General features: G+C 41.1%; 1 protein-coding gene across 1 annotated transcript in view; it reads left to right on the forward strand.

The window, feature by feature from the left end:
• The window catches only part of LOC308593623 (lipoxygenase homology domain-containing protein 1-like), a 181,184-nt gene that overhangs the window by 109,646 nt on the left and 47,135 nt on the right, over positions 1-24,403 (forward strand). The window contains exons 33-38 of the mRNA XM_081206073.1: positions 7,945-8,164; positions 9,395-9,549; positions 10,537-10,750; positions 12,620-12,810; positions 15,700-15,910; positions 23,365-23,519. Coding sequence (XP_081062199.1) covers positions 7,945-8,164; positions 9,395-9,549; positions 10,537-10,750; positions 12,620-12,810; positions 15,700-15,910; positions 23,365-23,519 — 1,146 coding nt within the window. The remainder of the gene's footprint in view (positions 1-7,944; positions 8,165-9,394; positions 9,550-10,536; positions 10,751-12,619; positions 12,811-15,699; positions 15,911-23,364; positions 23,520-24,403) is intronic.

The raw sequence follows: 24,403 nt of genomic DNA on the forward strand, positions 1-24,403 counted from the left end.
GCAACACATACCCAAAGTCAGAAACAATGAGAATCATAGAAGTATCTATTGAAAGACTGTGCTCAGCCTATGGTCGGGAAAGGTAGGTTCTATGCATTTCCAGAAGAAATAAATTGACACTTTACAGAACATAGGCAAATTGGTGACAGCTGGCCCAGTGTTAGGCCATGACATTCCTGGGCAGTTACTAGGGCCCCACAAGGGTGTCCTGATGTCTGCCCTGGGTCTCTCTTTATTCTCATTTTATTAGTGCTGGATGGCTGGGTCTGGGAGCCATCCTTTTAGTTTCCCATTTAGGGGCATTTAACTTCTATTGTATTGTATTGGGTTGTAGCTCAGAAGAAGAGCCACTATCTATTTGATTTTGTGTCACAACTGTTCACAGTTAGATTCTTCTCTCCCACACTGTATTAAGCATTTACGATTGAGCTCCTCCACCTCTACCCCTCTCAGAGTGAATAGACCACAAACTTAAGTAAGCGTAAATACTTTACTTGCCCATGCATTGTTCAATGCTACAGCAGAAACAACACGGATAAGATATTCTTGGTTACAAAATACAAAAAGTATCTTCAAACATGGAGTCTGGGCTTGGGAGCTCCAGCCTCATACATGTGCTGAGCTTACATAGGAGGGAGGGAGGGGAGGCAGGAAACAAACTTCCCCGCTCCTTGGAGAAGAGGGGAATGTGACATAGAATCATAGACTCATAGAATTGTAGAATTGGAAGGGACCCCAGGGTCCTCTTGTCCCACCCCCTGCACTGCAGGAATATTGCCCACAACCTGTGTCTAGGGATTATTGCTCAGAGTACTTTTGCTATGTTCACTATTGGTGGCTTCCTTGCCCAATTGCTGAATAGGAACATAGGAAGTTGTTTTATATTAAGTCAAACCTAATTGGTCCATCTAGCTCAATATTGTCTACACTGACTGTTATTAGCTCTCCGGGGTTTCAGGCAGGAGTGGTTTCCAGACCTACCTGGAGATGTGGGGATTGAACCTGGGACCTTCTGCATGCAAAGCAGATGCTCTTTCATTGAGCTACAGCTCTTCCCCAAATACCTGTGCATCTCTTCCCCTGCTGAAGCCTGACACATTTTTTCTTATTATTTTTGATTGACTGCTTCACCAAGAGTCCTTCCTTGCATAGCCTCATATTGGGGGCACTGGAGTAGAAAACATAGTCTGGCTTGTTACCTTTGCTGGTAGATTTTCAAACAGTGAAGCAATTTAATTCAAGTCCCATCTGACCTTTCTAGCATACTCAGAGTGGAATCTATTACAGCAGGGGTCTGTTGGGGAGAATGCCTCATTTCAATAATAGAGCAATAGGCTGTTGGAAAAGCTAGTTTTTCAGACACTTTGTAATTGTTTTGCCCTCAGTCATGGTAGAGCATGAATGTGCAACATTCAACATAGTGGGATCCTACTGCATCTGGTTCCTAAATGACTTGTGTTACAGTTGACAAATAGTAGCATAGTTTGTGTTTCTGTAGCATTCTAACTAAGCACATACTTTAGTAATTCTGTAGCATTCTAAGCAAGCACATATTTTAGTAAACTGCAGAATCAGGGCTGGCATCTGTCCCTAGTATCCTTGGGCACCTGCCAGGGCCCAATAGTGATACCTGCCATGGGCCCCGAACTTTGAGCATCACCAGGCAACTGGATCAACTGCAGAGTTGGAAGGAACCCCAAAAGTCATCTAGCCCATATTTTATCTCCATATTACAAATTGGGAGGAGAGGCATGAGAGGTAAGGGCTTGCCTATCCCGACCCCTTTCCCAGTTGTGTTCACAGTTGAGCTAAGAATGTGGAATTTCATAGCTGAGAGCTCATGCTCTTCAGTAGTGTGCTACATTACTTTGCCAGAGAACAGCAGGATAACATGAGTACGTTTTTTTTTTCTTTGTGATTATTTGCATAAAATCTTTGCAAATCCAGTAATGCTGGCCAATATTCTTTGTGCACAAATTTGTTTTTGTTTCTTTTTTAAAATAGATGATCACACACATGGGAATGTGACCTTCCTGATTATTTTTCTCTGCCCCACCCCTCCCCATGCTGACACAGCTCCATGAGAACAATTGCAACCGCTAATAAGCAAACAAGCTTTCTACATGTTAATCTTGCATGTGCAATACAGAGATTTTGCCCCCCTCCCTTATACTGTACCTTGCATTTTCATGTCTCTCCCCTCCTCCCTAAATATTTTTTTCTAGAGCTACCCCTGGCTGTGCAGCTCAAGTATCTTGACAGCTCACAAAACCAGTCTGAAATTTAAGAGCAATAGCTGCGGCTGAAAATGTTGAGATGCCATTCTATTCCAAACCATTTAAGCAACATCAAGGCTTGGTTGCCCTCTTTATACCTTATTGCTGAGGCTGTTTGAATGATCATAGGCTTTTGTTGCGTGAGTTCACCTATTCCCATTTGTGGCAGCAAAACTGGTTGCCATGGGAATGGCTGTGTGATGTTGCAATTAACAGAAGACTGCAAATTCAGCAAAGCAATATGCAGGAGCAGAAGAACAACAAAGATCTGGATTCAGTACGATAGCACTTAGTCAGGATTTACATACAAATAATATACCGTAGTACTGTTTATACAGAGTCAGCTTCTCAAAAATGGCAGGCCTCATTTTGATCCATAAATTTGATTTCTAATTATTTCCATGAGTATGTGGGTGTTGATTTGCTTAAGTTTGAACATATATTTGGCACCAATCCAGCAGCTTAAGTGCTCATAGGAACCTTGAATGCATACACAGATCTCCGCATGAACATGAAGCTTTTGCACACTCTCATCTATGAGTTTGACAGTTCTCCACTTTGGGCAATGAGGTCTTGCATTTTGCTGATATGAAGTGTTCCCTGACAGTGAAGAGCAGTGCTATTTTTCTAGAAAAAGAGGTGCCAGAACTCACCATGAATGCTTCCCTTGTTCTCTTATAATGGCAATGGCGCTCACGTGAGAGGTGCTGGAACCGAGTTCCAGTGAGTTCTAGCTGAAAAAAAGCATAGTTTTATGGTAAGAGTGGTGGATTTGTACTGGGGAGATGTAGTTTTAAATCTCAACTCAGTGATGAAGCTCACTGGATGCCTGTTACGCCAGTCACTATCTTTCAATAAAGCCTTTCTATCAGGGAAAGTGAGGGCTGGACCATAAAGAAGGCTGATTGCCGAAGAACTGATGCTTTTGAATTATGGTGCTGGAGGAGACTCTTGAGAATCCCATGGACTGCTAGAAGAACAAACCTATCCATTCTTAAGGAAATCAGCCCTGGGTGCTCACTGGAAGGACAGATCCTGAAGCTGAGGCTCCAATACTTTGGCTACCTCATGAGAAGAGAAGACTCCCTGGAAAAGACCCTGATGTTGGGAAAGATGGAGGGCACAAGGAGAAGGGGACGACAGAGGACGAGATGGTTGGACAGTGTTCTTGAAGCTGCTAACATGAGTTTGACCAAGCTGCAGGAGGCAGTGGAAGACAGGAGTGCCTGGCGTGCTCTGGTCCATGGGGTCACAAAGAGTCAGACACAACTAAATGAATAAACAACAACAAGCTGTGTGGGGAAAAATTAGTGCAGGGGAATAGCCATGGATGCAACCCTGCACTACCTGGAGGGAAGAGCAAGCAACGTATGAATGTAATACTCCAAAATACTTGGAGATGGAGAGTGTGGTTAGTAGGAGTGGGGTGAAATGGGGCAACTTGCGCATATTGCGAGGTAGCCAAAGATGTCAACTTGGTTCAGGAAAAGAACACCCCAGCTATGAAAATATAAAGCTATAAGATTTCAAGACACCATTCTGTGTTTTCCATGTCACTTAGAATCTTGCTTTTTTTCAATGAGAGATGCAACCCTGCCTTTTCCGCCCACAGTGGCCTTTTCTAGCACACTAGCTTTCAAGTTTTGTTATTTCAGTGGGAAAAAACCAGAAGCAATTCCAGACAGCGGCTCATTATGTAACCAGTGCTTATGAGGACTGTTGCCATGTTAATGCGACACATAGCAGTCATGAAGGTGTCCTGGAACAGTTTTATTAGTAAATGCAAACATTCTGGTTTCATGGATATTTCTTTATAGTGCATGCTGCCAATACTAGGCACAGTTGCTGAAATGTAACCTCCCTTGAATTTATTGGGAATGTATGCTCAGGCTGTGAAGCTGAGCTAAATGGAGGTGGTGCTGTTCGCTATGCTCAAGATGTAAACATGAAGCCTCCTCAGGTTAATGGATAGTCGACATAATTATGACAACCAGCCTGGAGACTTGTTCAGAGGAAGAGGGCAGTTAGAACATGATGAGGATTTGTTGTCTGGCACAACTACAAACAGAGCTCATGTGGAGCACTGAAAAATTGGATCGAACTCTGATTAGTTCAAAGAGATCATGTTAGAGTTTTTTAAACAATCTATTTGCTTGGCTTGACTTTAAAAGCTACATTACGTTAATTTGGGGCTAATGGGAATCAAAGGGATAAAAGAGTTTATTAGGATCTCAAGAGCAGATCAAATAACAGACTGACAGAGAAACGGAAACATACAACTTTATCCTCAGGAGCCAAGTAAATCAAAACAACAAAACAACAAAGTGCAGCTACTTTTAACTGACTTAAAAACACCCAAGTGGAAGAACAGAGTAGAGAGAAAGTAATTGTGGACTAATATTTTTTTGTGGAGTGGGGGCACGTAAAAGGAGATGATTGTATCATAGACTCAGAAGGTGCTGCTGAATGCTAGCCACAGACCCACTTCCTCACCTCTGGCCACAACAAAGATCAGATGAACTGCAGAAAGGTGTTCCTAGAAGAGGCGGTAGCTGCAATTGTTTCTAATAATGTATCTGCCAGCCTATTCAGGTTAATTGGAACAAAAATATGTTAGATTTAGATTTGCTGGTCTGGAATACAATTGGAGATCAGAGTTCCTAATCTACTCATTCGTACTCTATGCCCTGAAAGACTGAAAAATAACCCACCTTTTTACCTCCCTTTATCCATCCTGACCATGTATGCAAAATGGCTGATGTGGCATTAGAAGTGACTAATCCACATGGTGTGAAATTTAGATGCACTCCCAATTTCATAAAATCTGCCATCTAAGTTTGGGCTGTTTGAGCTTTAGTTCATATAGCAATTTTTGATGATGCAATAGCCAGTCAAACTAATCAAATGTATTGCTATCAAACTATCAATAGGAGCCAGAGAAAAATGACTGACATCATGGTAGTCTTGCAAATTCATGGATATCTATGGCTTCCTGACGGCCAAGCCCCAAGTGCAAATTTTTGTCTGGTACTCTGGCAGGAAAGTTTGCATGAGGCATATCCCAGCAAACCTGAGAAAACTTTAAGATTGTTGTCTAGGTTCAGGAGGGCAAAATATGGATTCTTGTTCATTGGAAATCTTATTGGGAGATAATTTTTCAGCTAATAGAAAGTAGGAAAAACATTCTTAGTAGAATAGAATAAACCAACATAATGGAAATTGGTATTATACTATTATGGGATCTTTTTAAGGTGCTTAGTGCAATGAATTTCCTCCCTTGTTTTATATCCACTGCATGTCATTTGAATTTCTGTATTTTAGCAACAGGCCTGGGTAACCAGTGTAGCAGGGGAACTAGGGAGGCATTTACTGTGTTACACCACAGTCCTTAAAGACATTGGTATCATCTCAATATGAGGCCCAAGACATTTTGTGGGATAATCAATCCTATTCCTTAGTTGTTGGACTGTGTTCGGACTAAAGGACTTTTCCAGGATTCTCCCCACTGCCTGTAAGATTGGGGTCTGGGGATGACAGAGGGATTGCCTGAGTGATCAAACTTGGCAGACAGGTTTAGTTTATTATGTAAAACAGTTCTCCAAGTGCAAGCAATTTGCTTCCATAGGAGCTAATGGTTGGAGAATTGTTGGGGGCACATCTTCCTCAGGCAGTCCCTCTTTTTCTGTGGGGAATGGTGTCATCAGGTGCAGATGGTAACAGAGACTGCAACTGACAGAGTTGCACAGAAGGTTGAGTTGCACTCTGGAAAAATCTTATGGAGTTAGTTGCCACCCTAGAAACTTAGTGGGGGAGCAGCATCTGTTGGAGTGTTAATGCTATCAACCTCCACCTTATGCTCAATTTGCATAGTTGTAAATAAATGCAAATATTGCAAAATGCATTAAGCTTGCTGCTTTCCCTTTAAATCCCTGAGATTTAAAGTCTCACTCTGATCTCTCTCCAAATCTCCACTCATCAGCAGATGAGAGAAGATTAAATCCTACTGCCTAGGCTGGGCAGTCCTGTTTGCTGCTGGGAGCAGGGCAGGGCAGACAATGCAGGATTAAACCCTGTTCTGCCACCCATCAGCTGATGTCACTGGTGGACATGGTTTTGGGGAAGTGGACTGGCTTTCCAAATTGGAGCCCTTGGCAGCCCAAGATTGGTCTGCAGGCCAGAGGTTCCCCGCTCCTTCTATAAACAAAACAATAGCTCAATAAAAGCTAGGCCTAGTCTAACTAGCGTGTAAGCTTTGTGCAGACGAATCAGGATGGATTTGTAATAAACAGGCCAACCTGAAGAACATTGAATGAACCGCTTCAGTGAAATGTATGGCAAGCTTTCCTGCCACAAGGCATTCACTGCTTTTCTAAAGAGTATAAATATGCAGTCACTGACTAACTCATTTAAATGCCCCATGGTTACAACACACGCATCTTGCATGCACATCTTCTATGTGCAGAGGATTTTTTCAGTTTTAAGAGGAAGCATTCCAATGTGTGATTCCCTTACTGTGAACTGAAGCACTGTACTCTAGCAGAGTTACATGGGACTCAGCTATACAGTGACAAATAAAGCATTTAAAGTGTGTTGTAAAGTTCAATATACAAACGTGGCACTAAATGGCGTTGGTGAGCTATGGTAAATTCAAGATATTTTTCAAATCTTTTTTAAAAAAAGAATTTTCACAGCGTTTTTTATATGTGTGTAGATTCCACCACTGTATGATTCTGGTATATGGGTAAGTGAAAAATATATATGGATGAACAAAAAAAGTGATAGTGCTGCAAAAAGGGAGTGGTTCTTTCTGCCTTGTCTATGTTGATACAGGGGAGGATGAAAGTAATTGGGAATGATTTTTCCTTATCTATATCTGTATTCTCATCGTGGCATTATTCACCATCAATTCTTTCTCTGCCTACATAAATTGAAAAAATCCAGGGAGGAGGTGAGCAGCGAAAGACATTACATTGATTTTCTTGACCTTTTAACTATCGGCAGCAGTAGCAACAAAAATGACCATCACAATTGAAGTAGCAAAGTCATGACAGAACCTTCAGTTCCAGCATCCAATCCGTCAATAACACAGGGAGACTGTAATGTCCACTATGAGTAACAAATATTGATTAAATAATATAAAACAAAAAAGTTTGAGTTTAATATACTAAAAGAGTTTAACATTGTCCTAAAAATGCAATGCGCAAATATAGCCTTAGTCTTCACATACTTCATGATTAAGCACAAAACCTAACTTCACTGGGGAAAGGAAATGGTATCTATCATGCATTGAAACACCTAAGGCAGCATGACGTGAGGGACTGCCAGTGATTCTTTATCTTTATCTGTAATTCCTGCATTGCAGAGATTTGGACTAGATGGCCTTTTGGGTCTCTTCCAACTCTACAGTTCTATGATTCCATGGTACTGGTGGTCAGGGAAAGCCTGCATAAACAAACATGTATTTAACTGATGGCAGAAAAAAGCCCCATAATTGGTGCCTTCCTGATCTCAATGGGGAAAGCGTTCCATAAGTGGTTGGCTTCATATGCCTTCAGACCATACCATGCTTTCAATATAGTGAGGCATCTTCTCCACCTTGTAAAAATCTATATTGTGTCCTCCCTCCTTCTGTTCAGGTAACCTGCTCTTCCATTTTTCTTCACTGCAGATTGAATCTGGAGATGTTGGAGATGTGTATAAGATTCGGGTCAGCTGTGATGATTTGCCAGACTTTGAGGGTTGGCATTTGAAGTCTTTTCAGATGGAAGAGCTGCACACTAATCAAGAAGTGAACTTTGACTGTAACTGCTGGTTTTCTCTTAGCCGAGAACACCAAGAGCTGGTGAAAGAATTCCCTGCAGTGACTGAGAACCAGAAGCCTTTACCAGGTAAAAATAGCAGAGAAGACAGGAACAAGGTGAACTAACATTTGAAAGAAATCAGTGCAGCAAAACTAAGTATTTTGTTAAATTTCTCAGTGCTTGAAAATTACTGTGCATCTGAAGCAATGCTTCACAAGTACTCAAATCCCTCTTAATTAAATGAGAAACTGCTTGGCCATTGTTATACTCCATGCACAACTTTGTGTGCAAACCAAAGAGTTAGAATTATACTGGCAAAAGATAAAGCACATAATTGGGAGTAATGGAAATTCATTTTTGTAAGATGGAGCACTGGATTCTTTCACTTACACGAACTTGAATGGCTGAAGTGATTATTAGGAATGATTTCCTTGTGTAATAATAATTTTTTAAAAGGATTGCTTTATTTCTCATAATGCTACCTACATTTTCAAGTGCAAACACAAGTAAAATGTATGGGCTGTAATTAATTAAGTTACCGGGTGCAATTATAAATAGAAATGTTGTGAAGACTTATATTTCCTGGTTTGGGAGCAAGCTGCAGAATTTGACTCTTGGTTATGTTTAAAATATGAAGACAGCTTTAACTTATTCTCCTTCTAAGACCCTCAAACCCCTTACCCACTTATTCTATCACCTATCCAAAAAACTATTTTCCTTTTTCTTAGCAGTCTGATATATTGGGCTGTGGGACATAGTTGTGGCCTGAGGGGGTAGGACAGTGGATCTTATTTAAGCTCTGGCTATGCCTCTTTTCTCCTTTATAGGTGGCACCTGCCCACATCCCTAGTTCATAGTCTGACTTGTTGGTCACTGAGTTGGAATTTTGGCATTGGTGGGACAGTTTTCTCACCTACTCCACATTGTGTCACTGACATGGGGGCATTTAGTTCAGGTTCACTTGTTAAATAGGCTGGTTTTGTCACTTTGGCTTTTCGTTCCTGGAACAGTTAAGTTCAGCTAGCTGTCCCCTTAAGAACCTTAAGCCTTCATGTGTCTATTCCTCAATCTGCTTTTGTGCCTGATCCAATCCATGCCATGCCATATTGGCTATATATAATCATGATTGCTATATATTCTAGTAAAAAAGGCAGTAGATCTCTGAATACCAGTAGATATCAATTATATTTACTTTATTTGGATATTTTACTTTGTTGTGGCAGCACTGAAATACAATGTCTCTCTGTGTGTAATTTTGTAGTTTTGAAGCAATAGTGTATTATCGAATGCTGTTCTCCTATTTTTCCTTTTTCTCAGTGCATAAATATGTTGTTTCTGTACACACTGGAGATTTATGGGGAGCAGAAACCTTTGCAAACCTTTACGTAATTCTTTATGGCGATAGAGGTGACACAGGTATCAGGAAACTGCAACGTTCTTTCACTGCAGGAGAACAGTTTACAAGGAATAAGGTAACATAGCAAGAAACAATAACACCCAAACCCTCATTTAATGCAATGAAATGGAGAAGGTACAAAGCACCTGATTACAAAGTGGTTTGTAAATATTATGAACCTCATTGTTTACATGTAACTACCCAGTTTCCAGTTTCATTTTATTCTCCTATACATTTTCCAAATGCAACAGAATATTACAATTACATTGTATAGTTATCACTTTGCTACATAGTGGTAGCAAGTAGATTTGTCGCTTGAAGAAAGACTAGCTGCTGAGAGATGGGGAGAAATCTCAGTTCTTTCCCCCTCCTTTATTATAATTGGATTGGATAAGCATTGGATGAGTGATATTGCATAGCAATGGTGTGTCCCAGCCAGCAAGGGACTCTTCTTTTAAAAAAAATAGTCAGCTGAAGTATCCTAAAATAGGGCTGCAGGAGAAGAGAGACAGTAGCCTTACTCTCTCTGGAACTTTTATTTTTAACTGTCCTGAACTGAAACACAGAGGAGCCAAGAAGATAGATATAGATATAGATATAGATATAGATATAGATATAGATATAGATATAGATATAGATATAGATATAGATATAGATATAGATATAGATATAGATATAGATATAGATATAGATATAGATATGAAAATATAGCAAAATGGTGAGGGAACTAAGAATGCAGCTAACTACATCAGTTCTAGTCAGCAAGGCCAGTGGTCAGAGATTTTGGAAGCTGCAGCCCAACAAGATCTGGAAGGGACCATGTTGGGGATGGGTAATTTCCTGAGTATGAGAAACATGATGGAGTTTATTGTAATTGTTAAATGGTATTCACTAAGTAGTCAATGTGCCTCAATCTGGAAAATAACTTGAAGTGCTTAAAGATTCAATAGTCAGGCATGACATCCAGATCTTGTTCTCTATACAAATTCCACACACACCCAAAACTGTTATGTCTAGACTTGATTACTTAATATTTGTAAATTAAAAAGTAGCTCTTCTTCAGGTGGATTCCTTCTTAGTGGAGGCGGTTGCCTTGGGCCATTTGAAAAAGGTAGTTATAGGACATGATGGAGAAGGATATGGAGCCGGAATATACTTGAAGATGGTAACAATTAAGAAGTCTGAGAACTCAGATAAAGAATGGGTCTTCCCATGTTGGAATTGGCTTGATACTCACCTGGGAATCTGTGACACTGTGTGTGAGATTGAAACAATAGGTAGGTTGTTCTATAAGTTCCTTCTGTCTTCACCATGTTTCAGTTTGATAGCTGACAGTTGCTTTTTGCCGGTGATTTGTAGCTATTCTTATTATCATTTTAAAGAACTGAAACAGCAGAGTTTATGTCTTCAATAGCACTTCCTATAACAATGAGTGTTGCAGAAAATTCAGGGACGCCCTAAAGCATATATTCATTTCACTTGGAACACTTTGGGGTCTGCCATTACACAGGGCAAACAGAGAGGATTGTTCAAACCAGTGGCGTAGCGTGGGTTGTCAGCACCCGGGGCAAGGCAAGTAATTTGCGCCCCCTAACCCGTGGATTTGCGCCCCCTAACCCGTGGATTTACGCCCCCTAACCCTAACCCCCAGATGTTGCGCCCGGTGCGGCCGCCCCCCCCTGCACCCCCCACGCTACGCCACTGGTTCAAACACACTGGATCTTCTGGTATGGTTGCACATTGAAAATGAAGATCAACTGTCCTAGACAAGCGGGTTTTTTTAGATACTTGTCCACCAGTCAGAACTGTGTTTGAAAACCACTGTATTTGATAACTGGCACAGAAAAGCATTTTTTTATATTGCACCATCTAATAGCTGCCATGCAATGGTATTTTGTTTCTCGCAGAAAGTATTTTAAATATACAATACAGTGAAATTTAATAGCTGACAGTATTGGTAGACAAAATACATTATTAACTAGTATCCCACAGTCTGCAGCTTGTGAACTTTTGAATCTGGAACCATATAAATCTATCTATATAAGATTTATTAGTTGCCCAGTTATAATGATGATTTCTCAAAATGACCAAATAAAAAATAAGCATTTGGATTTTTAAGGGGAAAGGTTACATGCAAAATCTGATCTCTTCCATGGGCAAAGTAAGGGCTTTTGTTAAGAGGCTGCTCGCCTTGCCTCCTAGAACAGAATGGCATCAAAGGGGAGCTCAGTCTGGCTCCATGCTTTGACCTCCCTGCCAAAAAGAATGCTTACATCCAACTACCAGTTGCCCTGGGACTACAGAACCAAAGGGTGATGCTCTTGTCTCATTAACAAATTAAGTGGGTGACATTTCATCCCACAGCTATGTGCCTGAGCCAAGAAAAGTATCACCTGTTGATTTCCTGCCTCTTGCAACTGTTAAAGTCACAGGAACCCTCCTGCGGGGAACAACAAAAATACATTAATAGATATTATTACTGCAGGGTTAATGGTACAAATATAGCAGACAGAAACCAAATATTCAACCCTGCTGTGCTAGGATCTTGAGCAGATTAGGCTTTATTATATGTTCACTTGTCACTATCACACAGCATGTTCCTATTTATGGCCTGATTGCAAGAGTATTTTGTTGAAGCCATTTGCTATCTTCACCTGTCATTGTCTCTCACGCTAAAGAGTATTTGTGGATGATATAGTGGAATTTGCAGAGCATTGGTGTTTTCTATGAGAACAATTAATTAGGACTCTGAAGGATGCTGTCTGTTGCTTAATAATTAACTTCAGAATGGACAATGAAACCCAAATGGTACTAGTTTAAAAGGACTCTATATCTGTGATTTAAAATTATGAGGGTATTAAATTATTAAAGAGCAACTCTATAGGTGCAATACTACTGTTGTCATGGTTGTAGCAAAGCAACATAGCACTGGGGTAAAATTTAGCCAATCGTAAGTACATGTAAGTAGGGTTGTTGAGCTTTTTGGAGGGGGCAGAGTTGCTGAAGTTTTAAAAGTTAAATACATATACATATAAAATACAGTTGAAATAAGTAGAACTTAAAGTGAGTTATCACACCTTTTGTTTACCACCCAAACTGGATCCAATTATATCCAATTATTGATTTTGTCATTACTCCCTTTTAAGGTAAAAAACTGATCTCTTGCGCAAAAGATCCTCAAATCAACAAAAAGTCCTCCGGTTTATGGATAATGGATATCATTGGGTCTGATATGAACACTGAAACTGAACCTGTAAACTTGACTTTCATTTTCTATGGAGACCAAGACCACAAAAAGCTGTCACATCAGTTTTCAGGAACAGCAACAGAAATCAAAGTAATTAAGTATTCCTTTTTTCTTTTTCTTTTTTTACAAGAAACAAAAATACAAAGGCTAAAGACATTGCTTAGAGTAGATGATTTGGGGGCTATACCATGTGTACATGTGTGTGCCATTTTAAAGCTGTAAGATGACCCAAAGATCAGTGAACTCATTCTATGTATTACTACTACTACTACTACTACTACTACTACTATTTATTACCCACTGTTTACCCTTATGTCCCAGAGTGGGCTGCAGTAATTCAAACACAACATTTATATTAAAATACAATATTACACAGTATCAAAAGCATCTTAAAACAACTTAAAATTAAAAACAACAAGGATATATATATCTCAAGTATCCAAAACATTTGTCAAAAGCTGTATAGTGAAGGTGCCAGTTTCCCATCTTAGGGGCTGCTGCTGAGAATGCCACCTCTTGGGCTATCACTCTCAACCTTCTGCAGGCAGTAGAACAACCAAGAGGGCAACCTTCACAGATCTTAGCACCTGAGGAAGCCTCTAGGGAAGGGAACGGTCTTTCAGGTACTTGGAATCTGACTTGTTTAGGGCTTTAAACGCTAACATGAGCGCCTTGAATTGGGTCTGGAAACAAACTGGCAACTGTCAAATCTTGAAACAATCCCTTTTGGGAGCCCTTCCCATTCCACTGCCACCATGATCTCAGCAATTTTGCAGGGGCAGTAATGTGCCACTGGAAGAAACAATGACACCTTTTAAGTGAAACTATACTTACTTTTCACAACCTGGGACACATTTGCACACATGCCAAGCACTATTCACTGATGAATTGCCAATACGTGTCCTCAGCTTTTTCTTTAGTGAACTTCCCTCCAGGTTTGAAAGGGCCTTGGAAAGCCTTAGCTGGCAGCAAGTGGAGCAGCAGCAATTCAAGCAGCTGGATCTAGTCACCCTACTAATTTCTCACAGCACCCCAGAATGATGCCCTGTTGGGAGCATCGTGGGAAATTTAAATGGTGGTTAGACCTAGCTGTCTGGTGCTGTCTGGCTAGGACAGTGATGGGCCCATTGAGATAGCAATTGCTCAGGTATGTTGGGGGCTGACATTGACCCTGCTGATCTCAGCTAATTTACTTACTGTTCACCCTGGAAAGATGTTTCTTCCATAAAAGACTGATAGGAATGAAAATAGTACTTGAATCCTTGCTAACATCAGTGCAGCTAGATTGCCTCTCATAAAAACAGCAAGGCAAAGTGCCTTGTTTACAGGGGTCTAAATGGTAGATTATAAATCAAAGGATCAATAGCTTTTAATTTTCCTGGTGTTAAGATAAAATGAAAACATTGTTTAGAATCGCACAAAAGAACATAAAGGCAAAGATAAAGCTTTTTCTCCCACACGTTATATGTATATACGGCGGGGTATTGCTGAAGCCAACTCTTGAGTTCCTTTCCTTGTGCATGTGTGATACCAGTATTTATTTGCAAATATGTGCTTGTTGAAATTATGCTGTATATTTTTCAGCGGAATGCAAAAACATCTTAGGAGGTGTAAAAAACGTGATGCACGAAGGGACTCTCAGTTTTCTATTGTTTATCTAATTCAGATGGAAATCTCATCGTCTGTTCACAGCAGTACATGTGAATAATATTGTTATAGATTTGGGGGGACCCACCTAAACCCTAGAAATTAAAAAATGGTAGGATTTTGATTACTTTGGAGTATTGTAGGGAAGATTGCCAGCCATTGGAAAAATACAGGCTAAGCTTCCTTTCAAAGCCAGGGCCTCCCTCGCCTGGGATAGATGCATTAACATGACAAAAGGTGTTGATGGCCTGACTGAAAAGGAATTATTGGGCCAGGACAGACAGCGGTTGCCAAGGTGATGGGGTGTGTGTGTTTGAGGTGACAGGAAAAGAATGTTTTTAGCAAGTTTTTCTGGGAAGAAGGGAGAGAACAAAGACAGAGATCCATCTTGGGTAGGTTGGCTGAAGGCTGGCTGAAGAAATCCATTTGACTCCAGGGCTGCACTGCTGTGGGGGACAAGCATGTCTTGAAATGACCATGCTGTAAGATCTGCATTCCCTCTGTGCAGCCTGAAGGTATAAATAGGTGAATAAACCATATTTCTTAAAGCTACGACAGTCTCTGCCATGTCTCAATTCTCCAAAGAAACTGACACCCTGTGAGTGCCTGGAACGCCCTGGAATCTTGCTACCACTCAGCAGAGAGTGAGGGTGGCACCCAATATTTGTAACAATATTGTGAATAGAAAGATTAACCAGGACTTTTATAATTATTTTAAAGGTTGATAATTATTTTAAAATCCTATTTGTACTATGATGTTGATGTGTTGCTCTTATAGAGCAAAGCAACCCATACACAGTGTTAGGCTGGGCTGGGAGGTGGAGGGTTGAACTAAGTGGAAATGTCTCTCCACTTAGCTCTGCTGGCTTTGCTAGCTTCCTTCCAGCCACTGCCAATGGTTCCAGCCACACCTAAGTGTTACAGCACTCCCCCTTCCACCTATGAAACACATGGGACTGTTGACATCAGGGCACCCAACCAACCGCTACCTGGAGGAAGCCCTGAAACTGTGTTCTGGACACAGGGAAGGCCTGAGCTGGGATCCATTGGATCTTGTGCTGGCCTCACTGTCATTGGACAATGCCATGAGGCCCAATCTGGGCCTGATTGTCCTGCCCCCACTTTCCACACAGCCACCATGAGGAGCAGGACTGTGGGTGGATGTGGTGGTGGCCTCACTGCTCCTCAAAGCTCTGGCAGTAGGGGGAGGTTTTGCTGTGCCCTTAGTGGTTGAAACCATTAAGACCTCAAACACAGCTGACAGGCAAGTAATTAGTTTATGCTGATACAAAAGGCAAGTTTTGGTTATTGTTTGTTTTCCCTTTCACATAGGCTGAACTGGCAAACATTGGCTCCCTTTACAAAATTCAAGTATCTGGTCCACATGCTCTGCTGAAGGAGTCTTGGCATTTAGCCATGCTGCATATGAAACATACAGGCACCAACCAAGAGATGTGGCTAAATTTTGACTGTTGGTTCAAACCCAATGAAGAGACATGTGTTGAACTGCCAGCATTGTGTCCCGATCAGGATCCCTTACCTGGTAAGAGAAATCTGCTCTTTTTTTATTACAAAGGCTGAAGACCTTGGATGCCCCTGTGCAGCTGTTGTTGGTGCAACCTTCCAAGAGAATGATTTTGACCTTATTCTAAAGTGACGGTTGGAAGTGCTTTTTTCAGAGCATCTATTCTTTCATCTCCAAAAATAGTCTGCTATATGGAACTAGGAGAACAATCCTATGCCTGTTCACAAGGAAATAAATGCCACTGTGTGTATGCATGGGGTTACAGCCAAAGCAAATGCTGCAATCCTTTGCACATGTTCTAGGACAGGACGGTCCAACCTCTCAGACGAAGTGGACTGCAGTAGTTCTTTGACAAAGAACCTGGGGCCACCGACTGAATTAAATTTCCATACTATAAATTAAAATGTTTGCAGTGTAGTTGATATTATTTAATACAGAGGTACCTCAGGTTACAGATGCTTCAGGTTACATACGCTTCAGGTTACAGACTCCACTAACCCAGAAATAGTGCTTCAGGTTAAGAACTTTGCTTCAGGATGAGAACAGAAATCGTGCTCCAGTGGCACGGCAGCAGCGGGAGGCCCCATTAGCTAAAGTGGTGCTTCAGGTTAAGAACAGTTTCAGGTTAAGAACGGACCTCTGGAATGAATTATTATTTTTTTTATAAAATTTTTATTGGGTTTTCCACTTTTATAAAAACAATACAAACACAAAAATAATCTCCTCCCCTACATGCCTGTACCACTTAATTGCCCAAATTATTGAGAGACCTGGCTTCATATCTCAAAAGCAAACTTTCCAATATTTATTCCAATTTAAGTTTGTTTGTTTTTCAAATGATATGTTGATCTGCTTTTACATCAAGCACAGAACTATCTTTTACTCTAGAGTCTAGAATACCACCATTTAAATAATGGCATAATATCCTTGAAGTAATGGTCATACAAAGACACTTGCTTTTTGCTCACCATGCTTCTCCCTGCTTCCTTTGTTTTCTCTGTATTACAATGAAGAGTTGCAGCATAGTGGTTAGAGTGTTGGACTAGGGCCTGAGAGACCACAGTTTAAATCCCTGCTCAGGCATGAAGCTTGCAGAGTGACCTTGGGCAAAGCCATAATCTCTCAGCCTTAATCCACCTCACAGGGTCGTTGTGACAATAAAATGGAGAGAGTGGGAAACCATGCACAGCACCTTAGAGGAAAAGTGGAGTATAAATGTGAGAAAATAAATATACTGTAGTAGAATAGAAAGAAATAAACTGTTACAAAATGCTAGGTTTTCTTGAGTGTAGGTCTGTTTTAATGGGAGCATGGCATAATTTTTTCAACAATGATAGGGGGAAAGACATAAAGAAGACCCCCACCCCCAACCAAATTAGGAAAGGCACAGCTCAGTGGGGGAAAGATGTCATTTAAAATAACCATCTTTCTTTCCACACTAATTTCTGCTGATATTCTGTTTCATTGAAAATAAGCTAAGTACAGTTAACCAGAATATCTTTTCTTGGTGCCCATCATTATTAGCAATACGTCTCTCATGTGCCAGCGTCTCTCACATTTCAATGCAAAATTGGCCTTTAAAATCCTTACTTCAATCATGATACAATCCTTTCTATACATATACCTCAGACTTATTAAAGAATGACTTCATGAAATGTCACAATATCTAAATTCATCCCTTTTTATTATGTATTACTCGATATGAATAGCTGAGGCTTATAACAGGAGCTGTAGGAAAAGTTTTGAAATGAATCAAGCACTTTTTTTATTACCCTCCCCCCCATCTGTACTTAATGTACCATCTGTCATCAATCTTACTTATTCTTCCTTCTCGTGGTGTTTTCCATAATCAGTTTTACAGAGTGATCCTAAACATATTACTCAGAAGTAAATCCCATCAAGTTTTGTGAGACTGACTTCTACTAAGTCTACAGTTCTTACATGCCAACCTTGAAATAAACCTCATTGAATTCAGTGGGACTTTCTGAGTGGACACATGTTTTTATTGTGCTATGCATGTGCTTAGATCTGAAATCGTAAGCCACACTAGGCTGTTTCTCCTGGCCTTTTTCTCTTGTGCCTATGCAAATTCCAGATTTCCTCCATTTTGAAATGCTTTACCATGAACATATATATTTTAAATAAAAAGAGAGGGGGGGATGGAGGTCTATGCTGGGGGCTAAGGGAATGTAAACCCAGCAGTAACTTAGATTGAAATAAAGGCCTCGTCTGCATTGTATATTTAAAGCAGCATCATGCCAATTTAAACAGTCAAGGCTTCCACCAAAGAATCCTGGAATCTGTAGTTTGTTAAGGGTGCTAAGTGTTGTTAGGGGACCCCGATTTCCCTCAGAAAGCAACAATCCCCAGAGTTCCCTGGGGGAAAGGGATTGACTGTTAAACCACTCTGGTAACTGCAGCTCTGTGAAGGAACTAGGGATCTCCTAACAATTCTCAGCACCCTAAACTAAAGTTCCAGGATTTTTTGGCGGAAGCCATGACTGTTTAAACTGACACGATGCTGCTTTAAATGTGCAGTGCAGATGGGGCCAAAGTTTCCATTTATTCCGTACTACACTGGGATACAGAAACCAAGCCTCCAGCTTTCTTGCTGTCAGTCAAAAATAAATGTGACAGGAGAAGTTGGGGTTGGAATTTAATCATAAATCCCTCAAAAGTGAGCAAGACCTGGAGACAAATTTCAAGTCCTTTGCCACTATTTTTATGTTTTGCTTCCTCGCACCCAGTTGCAAATAAATGAGCTGATGAAGACAACCACTGAAATTTGGCACTGGATTTACAGTGTGCCTTTTAATATTTTGTGCATGTAAATCTTCTGAAATGTGTGCTCCAGCATGCGTGCATGGAATCAGAACTATTGAGCATCACATTATCTGCCTTCCCCCTGATAAATGACAGGTAGCAGACCTTTTGCTTTTATAACGGGAAATCATACATTTCTAGTTGCCAAGGGTGCAATCTAATGGGAACGTCATTATATGCGGCTCAAGTTGAAAAGAGAAGGAATCACACTAAAGAGCAGCTGTATGAAAAGATTTGGTATAACAATAGACAGACTTAGATAAGATCAGTTGCCAAAAGCAGCAGTAGGGCCTTCTCTGTGCCGGTGACAGAATGCTCACATGGTGCTATGTTGGATATAACTCACTGTTGTCACTCCCCAATTTAAATTATGCAGTCTTTAACCAATTAGTTAATTGTTTAATCAAATGAGTTCTAGTTGGTTAAACAACTACAATTCACATGCCCAGTTTCATTAGTGCCTGATTCATCTGACTGTGTACACACCAGGGGGTATTGACGGGGTGTGAATGTCTTTAACCTAAGTCAAGGTGTTCACACCTTGGCTAGAGACAGATTAGGACCAGTTTAATGACTTGAATAGGGATGTGGGTGGCGCTGTGGGTTAAACCACAGAGCCTAGGACTTGCTGATCAGAAGGTTGGCAATTAGAATCCCCACAACGGGGTGAGCTCCCGTTGCTCAGTCCCAGCTCCTGCCAACCTAGCAGTTCGAAAGCACGTCAAAGTGCAAATAGATAAATAGGTACCGCTCCGGCGGGAAGGTAAACGGCATTTCCGTGTGCTGCTCTGGTTCACCAGAAGCAGCTTAGTCATACTGGCCACATGACCCGGAAGCTGTACGTTGGCTCCCTTGGCCAATAAAGCACTGCAACCAGACCAGAGTTGGTCACGACTGGACCTAATGGTCAGGGGTCCCTTTACCTTTACCTAATGACTTGAATTGGTGTTAAGCTGGTTCAAGAAATGATGCATCAAACAGTAATGTTGTTGTAGGTTTTTAAGGGGGTGGGGGTCAGTAAATGGGAGTATGAACACAGCCCAACACTATTTTTTCTTAATTCCAGCCTCCCAGTTATCCCAACCTGATTTGGGAATCTCAGGCTATCATCCCACTGTTTCAGTTCCAATAGCTCTGTCCATAGGGGGTCAGAACTGTCCTAGTCTTCTTTTAATCCTAGTGTTAGATACATACCCATCAATTCCATAGATCTTTGCACTGAGCAACACACTGCTGCTACACACAACTGGCATTGAGATCTCCACGTGCTTTCACTTTTAAGATGGGCATAAAGTAGTGGATGTTGGGTGCTGGTAGGGTAAGGTCAAAAAGTTGGAAAACCCCTACCTAAGGCATATTATACCTTACAGATAAGAACACCATTTCCAGCTTGCTGTTCCCTAGTGGAGAATAGCCTTGTTATGCAAATCTAGAGTTGCTGTTAGGTGATATGCTGGCCCAGCCATTTTTAAAAACTGTGTCATAAAAATCCTACAGTCAGAGAGAGTGTAAGGCAAGGGGAGACTGTCCTTTGCTGGATGAGTGCTTTTCAGCACCTATACATGAGCTCCTTGCCAGCTACATATATTTAAAGCAGTTCATATTAGGGAGCCACTTTAGCTACATTAGCTATAGTACAGCAGAAAGGTGAGGAGAAGGCAGCAGTTGCCACAGCTGCTTAATACAGTTCTTTAAAAAATGACATTTTGAGTGTTGCACTAAAATGTTCCAGTGGAAATGTGGCTCTTGCTGTGACTGCGCCCAAAAGGTTTAAAAAAGCCATGATTGAAATGTGGTCTGTAAGTTTGGCTATCCATTTTCTTCCACTCTTAGAGTACAAGATTATCCTGCATTCTACAGAGAAGGGTTTTGAAAATTACAGTTCTCAGAATGGTATTTCTGTGTGTATGCTGTGTTAAACATTTAAACTTAATAGTCAGGGACTCCAAAAAATGTCCTTCTGCTTTCTTTCCGCATCCCAGGCCACAGGGGTGGCCTGCCCCTTTTCATCACCTGAGCCGAAATGAGATTTGCTGCCTCCTGCCCTTCTATGTCTGCTGCCACCACACACACCCCTTCTGCCACTGGAATGACCCAGTGGCAGAACAATGTGCCAGAATGCCTCCATCTCACTGGTGATGGCAGAAGCAGTGGTTCAGGCAGAGCACTGCATCTTTTACTTCTGCCACCTGAGGCGGTTGCTGCACCCTGCCTCGTGGGCAGGCCGGCTCTGCAATGCCATCAGACTTCAGAATGGGAGGCCTGTTTAGAGCAGATTGACTAGGTAAAGCACAGATTCTCATTTGAGTCTTCCAGAGCAAAGTACAGACGTTTCCTGTCCTCCTGCCTTTGCTGTGAAAACAGATGGGCTGCAAGAATTAGTTCTGCCTCTTCTCTTTCGCAGGATTGTGAGACCATCACCATAGCCTAGCTTCACAAGAGGTCTTCTCCAAATAGTCAAATCCTGGTGCCAATTTAAAAAGAATAACTCACTTTTTTCTAACTCATGAGGATCATGTTGCAGATCATTCTGTATTTGGCTGGCTTGTGCCGTTGAGCATTAGAGATTTTATGTTGATTAAGGATTATTATGCGGTATGGCTTTAGGTGTTTAAGCATTTTTTTATTGTTATGTCTCAACTGAGATCAACTGGTGGCTGGGGATAAAAGGATGTGTGTGTCTAGAGTAAAGGAAGAGATCAAGATGTCATATATGGGGGAAGGTTTTCTTCTCTGGGCCCCTTTCAGAGGAAGGGTGGGGTATACATTTAATAATAAAGAATTACATGCGGGGGTAGAGTAGGTGAGGGTGGAATCTATACATATATAAGAAAAGCTATGAACATGCTTTTTTTAAAAAAAATGTTTTGAAAAATAAATTGAATTTGCTATAACTCCCTTTCACCACCTAGTGTCACATTTATATATTACAATTTACAACAAACTTATTTGCAGCTGTATAGCTGAGTCTGAGGTGTCATTAGGCATGGGCATAGCCAGGATATTTTTTGCGGGGAGTTGGCCTTTTGTTGGGGGGGGGGGGAGAGAGAACCTCAGTTTGCTATGTATTTTTATTGATTTTTTTTTGATATGGAAGGACAGCTGTCCCTCCCTGCCCCTGGCTCCACCCATGTCCTAAGGGCTTGGTAACATGGAATGCTCTACTGTAACAGCAGCCCCAGAGGTCTTGGGAGGGTCTGACTCCTCTTCCTCAAAGCCAGTCAACTGATTCAATCTTTAGTGTTTCCCTGCTGATTTGGAAAGAACGATTAGAAGAAATGCCACAGAAGCTCTGCAGGAATGGTTCCAGGATCTGTGAGCAGTTTACACTGCAGCTCAGATCAGCTTGATCACGTTTGTTCAAGTTTTTTGTGTGAAGAATCTCTGAAAACAGACAGAGGGTGAGTGGGCAGCACCCATATATTTCGGGAGGACAGAGTAAGGGCGGAACTTACTACTTCCCTAGCAACTATCTCCTTTCGTTAGAACAGGTTGTTCTTGGTTTCAGAGATGCTTCATACGAGCAAGTTAATCATATATTTTATGCAAATTTAATTAGGTTATTTCCCCCCCAGAGCAGCTAATTAGCAAACTCACTTTAGAGTACTAAGGCGTCCGTGTGTAGATATGTCAGTGACGTTTTATAAAGAGAAGAAAACTGTTTAGGGAAGAATGCAGAGCATGAGGACTCTTCAAGTCAGACAAGCACACAGCACATGAATATTGTTGCATGCACCACAATCCCCAAGTGGTGAGAGACACCAGAGATGTTTTCCCAGGGTTTGGTTTCTGTATAATGAAGCTAAATGGAGACTGTGGTGTCATTAGGATATATGGTTTTATTTGCACATATTTGCAAATAGGAGCATAGGAATTTGAGCATAGGAAGGAGGGGCTTACAGCATTAACCTCCCACATATCTTGTCTCCCTCGCTAGGATCCTAGGGAGATCCCCAAGCCATAGATTTGGTGCAGTTAAGAAGGTCTGGATCTGGTCAGTGTCTAGATGTGAAACTATCTAGAAACTTCATATATGCAGCTTTGAGCTCCATGGTGGTAGAAAGTGTTGGGATATAAAAAGAAATAAATACATGTTGGTCCCTGTGACCAATTACATATATGAGCAGATCTCTCTCAGAATAAGTTTCATGAATTTACGTTGGCATGTATTTCTGATCTTGCAAAATGCAGTTGAATGATGCTCCCACATGTGTAAAGGGGTTCATAACATTTCCCCTGTTACTTTCTGTGCCTGGCCTGCTATATGTTGGAAGGTTTAGGACTGACACAGCCTTTTTATTCTAGCATTTGATTTTGTGGTAACCAGAATGAATGGGCTCTGATTCTATAAACTGGGTACTGATTAGAAAAAAACAGCAATACAGTCAATGAAATAATGGCAACAAAACAGGTTTTTCATCCAGATATTGGAACAACTGCATATTTACAGTATAAGAGAGAAAATTTTAAAATGAGATTTGTCCCTTCCTTTAGTTAATAATGTATGTCTAGTGGCTTGTCCATAAAACTTTGCAACAGCTGAGCAGCCTGGTAAGTAATCAGGTAATCCTACTTCATAGCCAGTGACAAACAGTTTCAAAGATTTCTTTCGTTAGAGTGAGATATATATATATATTTATTTACTTCAGTTGTGGAATATTCCATCCATGTACACACCGGAGACAAAAAGAAAGCTGATGCCACTGGAGAGGCTTATATTTGTATTCAAGGAGGCAGGGGAGACTCTGGGAAACGATGGCTTAATCCTTCAAAAAGTGGTCCAGTCACTTTCAGCAGAGGAGAGGTAAAATTAATTCATAGCAAATGTGCACACATAAACATCTCTCCCATTGTACACAGAGTATTTTCCCTCGAAAAGAATCTGAATATTCATATGGGACCCCACTATTGTCAATGAACATTATTATCCAGCCAAAGTTAAGCAGTTAAGTGGTTATAGGTCCCACTGATTTTAGTGGAACAGAGCTAAATTACTTGTTTGACAATTCTCCCATCAAAACCAATGGGACTTTAAAAACTTAAATTGTACCCATTGTGATTTCTGCTCTTCAGTCAGTTGGTAGGTAAACATTTAAAACATACGTGTTTTATGCAGAAACAGCTCAATGAGTGGGGCGGAGACTCTATGCTACCTTCCCAAAAGGTGGGTTGCTATTGCTTATGGGGAGGGGCAAGATGGCAGGGAGGTTGTCATGGAGCAAACACACCTGTAGGAACACTTGATTGGCTCTTCCAGTGTGTTTGTGCTGCACCAACATCTCCAATCTCCCTCTCCCTCCTGGTAAGCAGTAGCAACTCTGCCCCACTTAGCAAGCTGCTTCTGGTCTCACAAGCTTCTTGAACCAATCCTGTGCTGGATCAGTGACATGTGCAGGTAAATCCCATATTTTGTCTAGAGTTTGTGCTGCTTAACCCCAGATTGAGATCATGTGTATTTTGTAAATCACAGTGCATATCTATTAGGTTACAGTCCTTACTTATTACATTGCTATCCCAACTTTCCTCCAAAGAGCTCAAGGAGCTCGAGGTGGTATACACTCCCCCCCCATGCTTTCAACACAACAATCCTGTGAGGTAGGTTGGGCTGAGGGTGAATGACTGGCCCGAGGTCACCCAGTGAGTTTCATAGTTGAGTGGGGATTTGAACTCCACTCTGGGAGTAAGACT

Source organism: Podarcis bocagei (genome assembly GCF_964188305.1).
Source record: "Podarcis bocagei genome assembly, chromosome: 8".
In the NCBI taxonomy this organism is placed as follows: domain Eukaryota; kingdom Metazoa; phylum Chordata; class Lepidosauria; order Squamata; family Lacertidae; genus Podarcis; species Podarcis bocagei.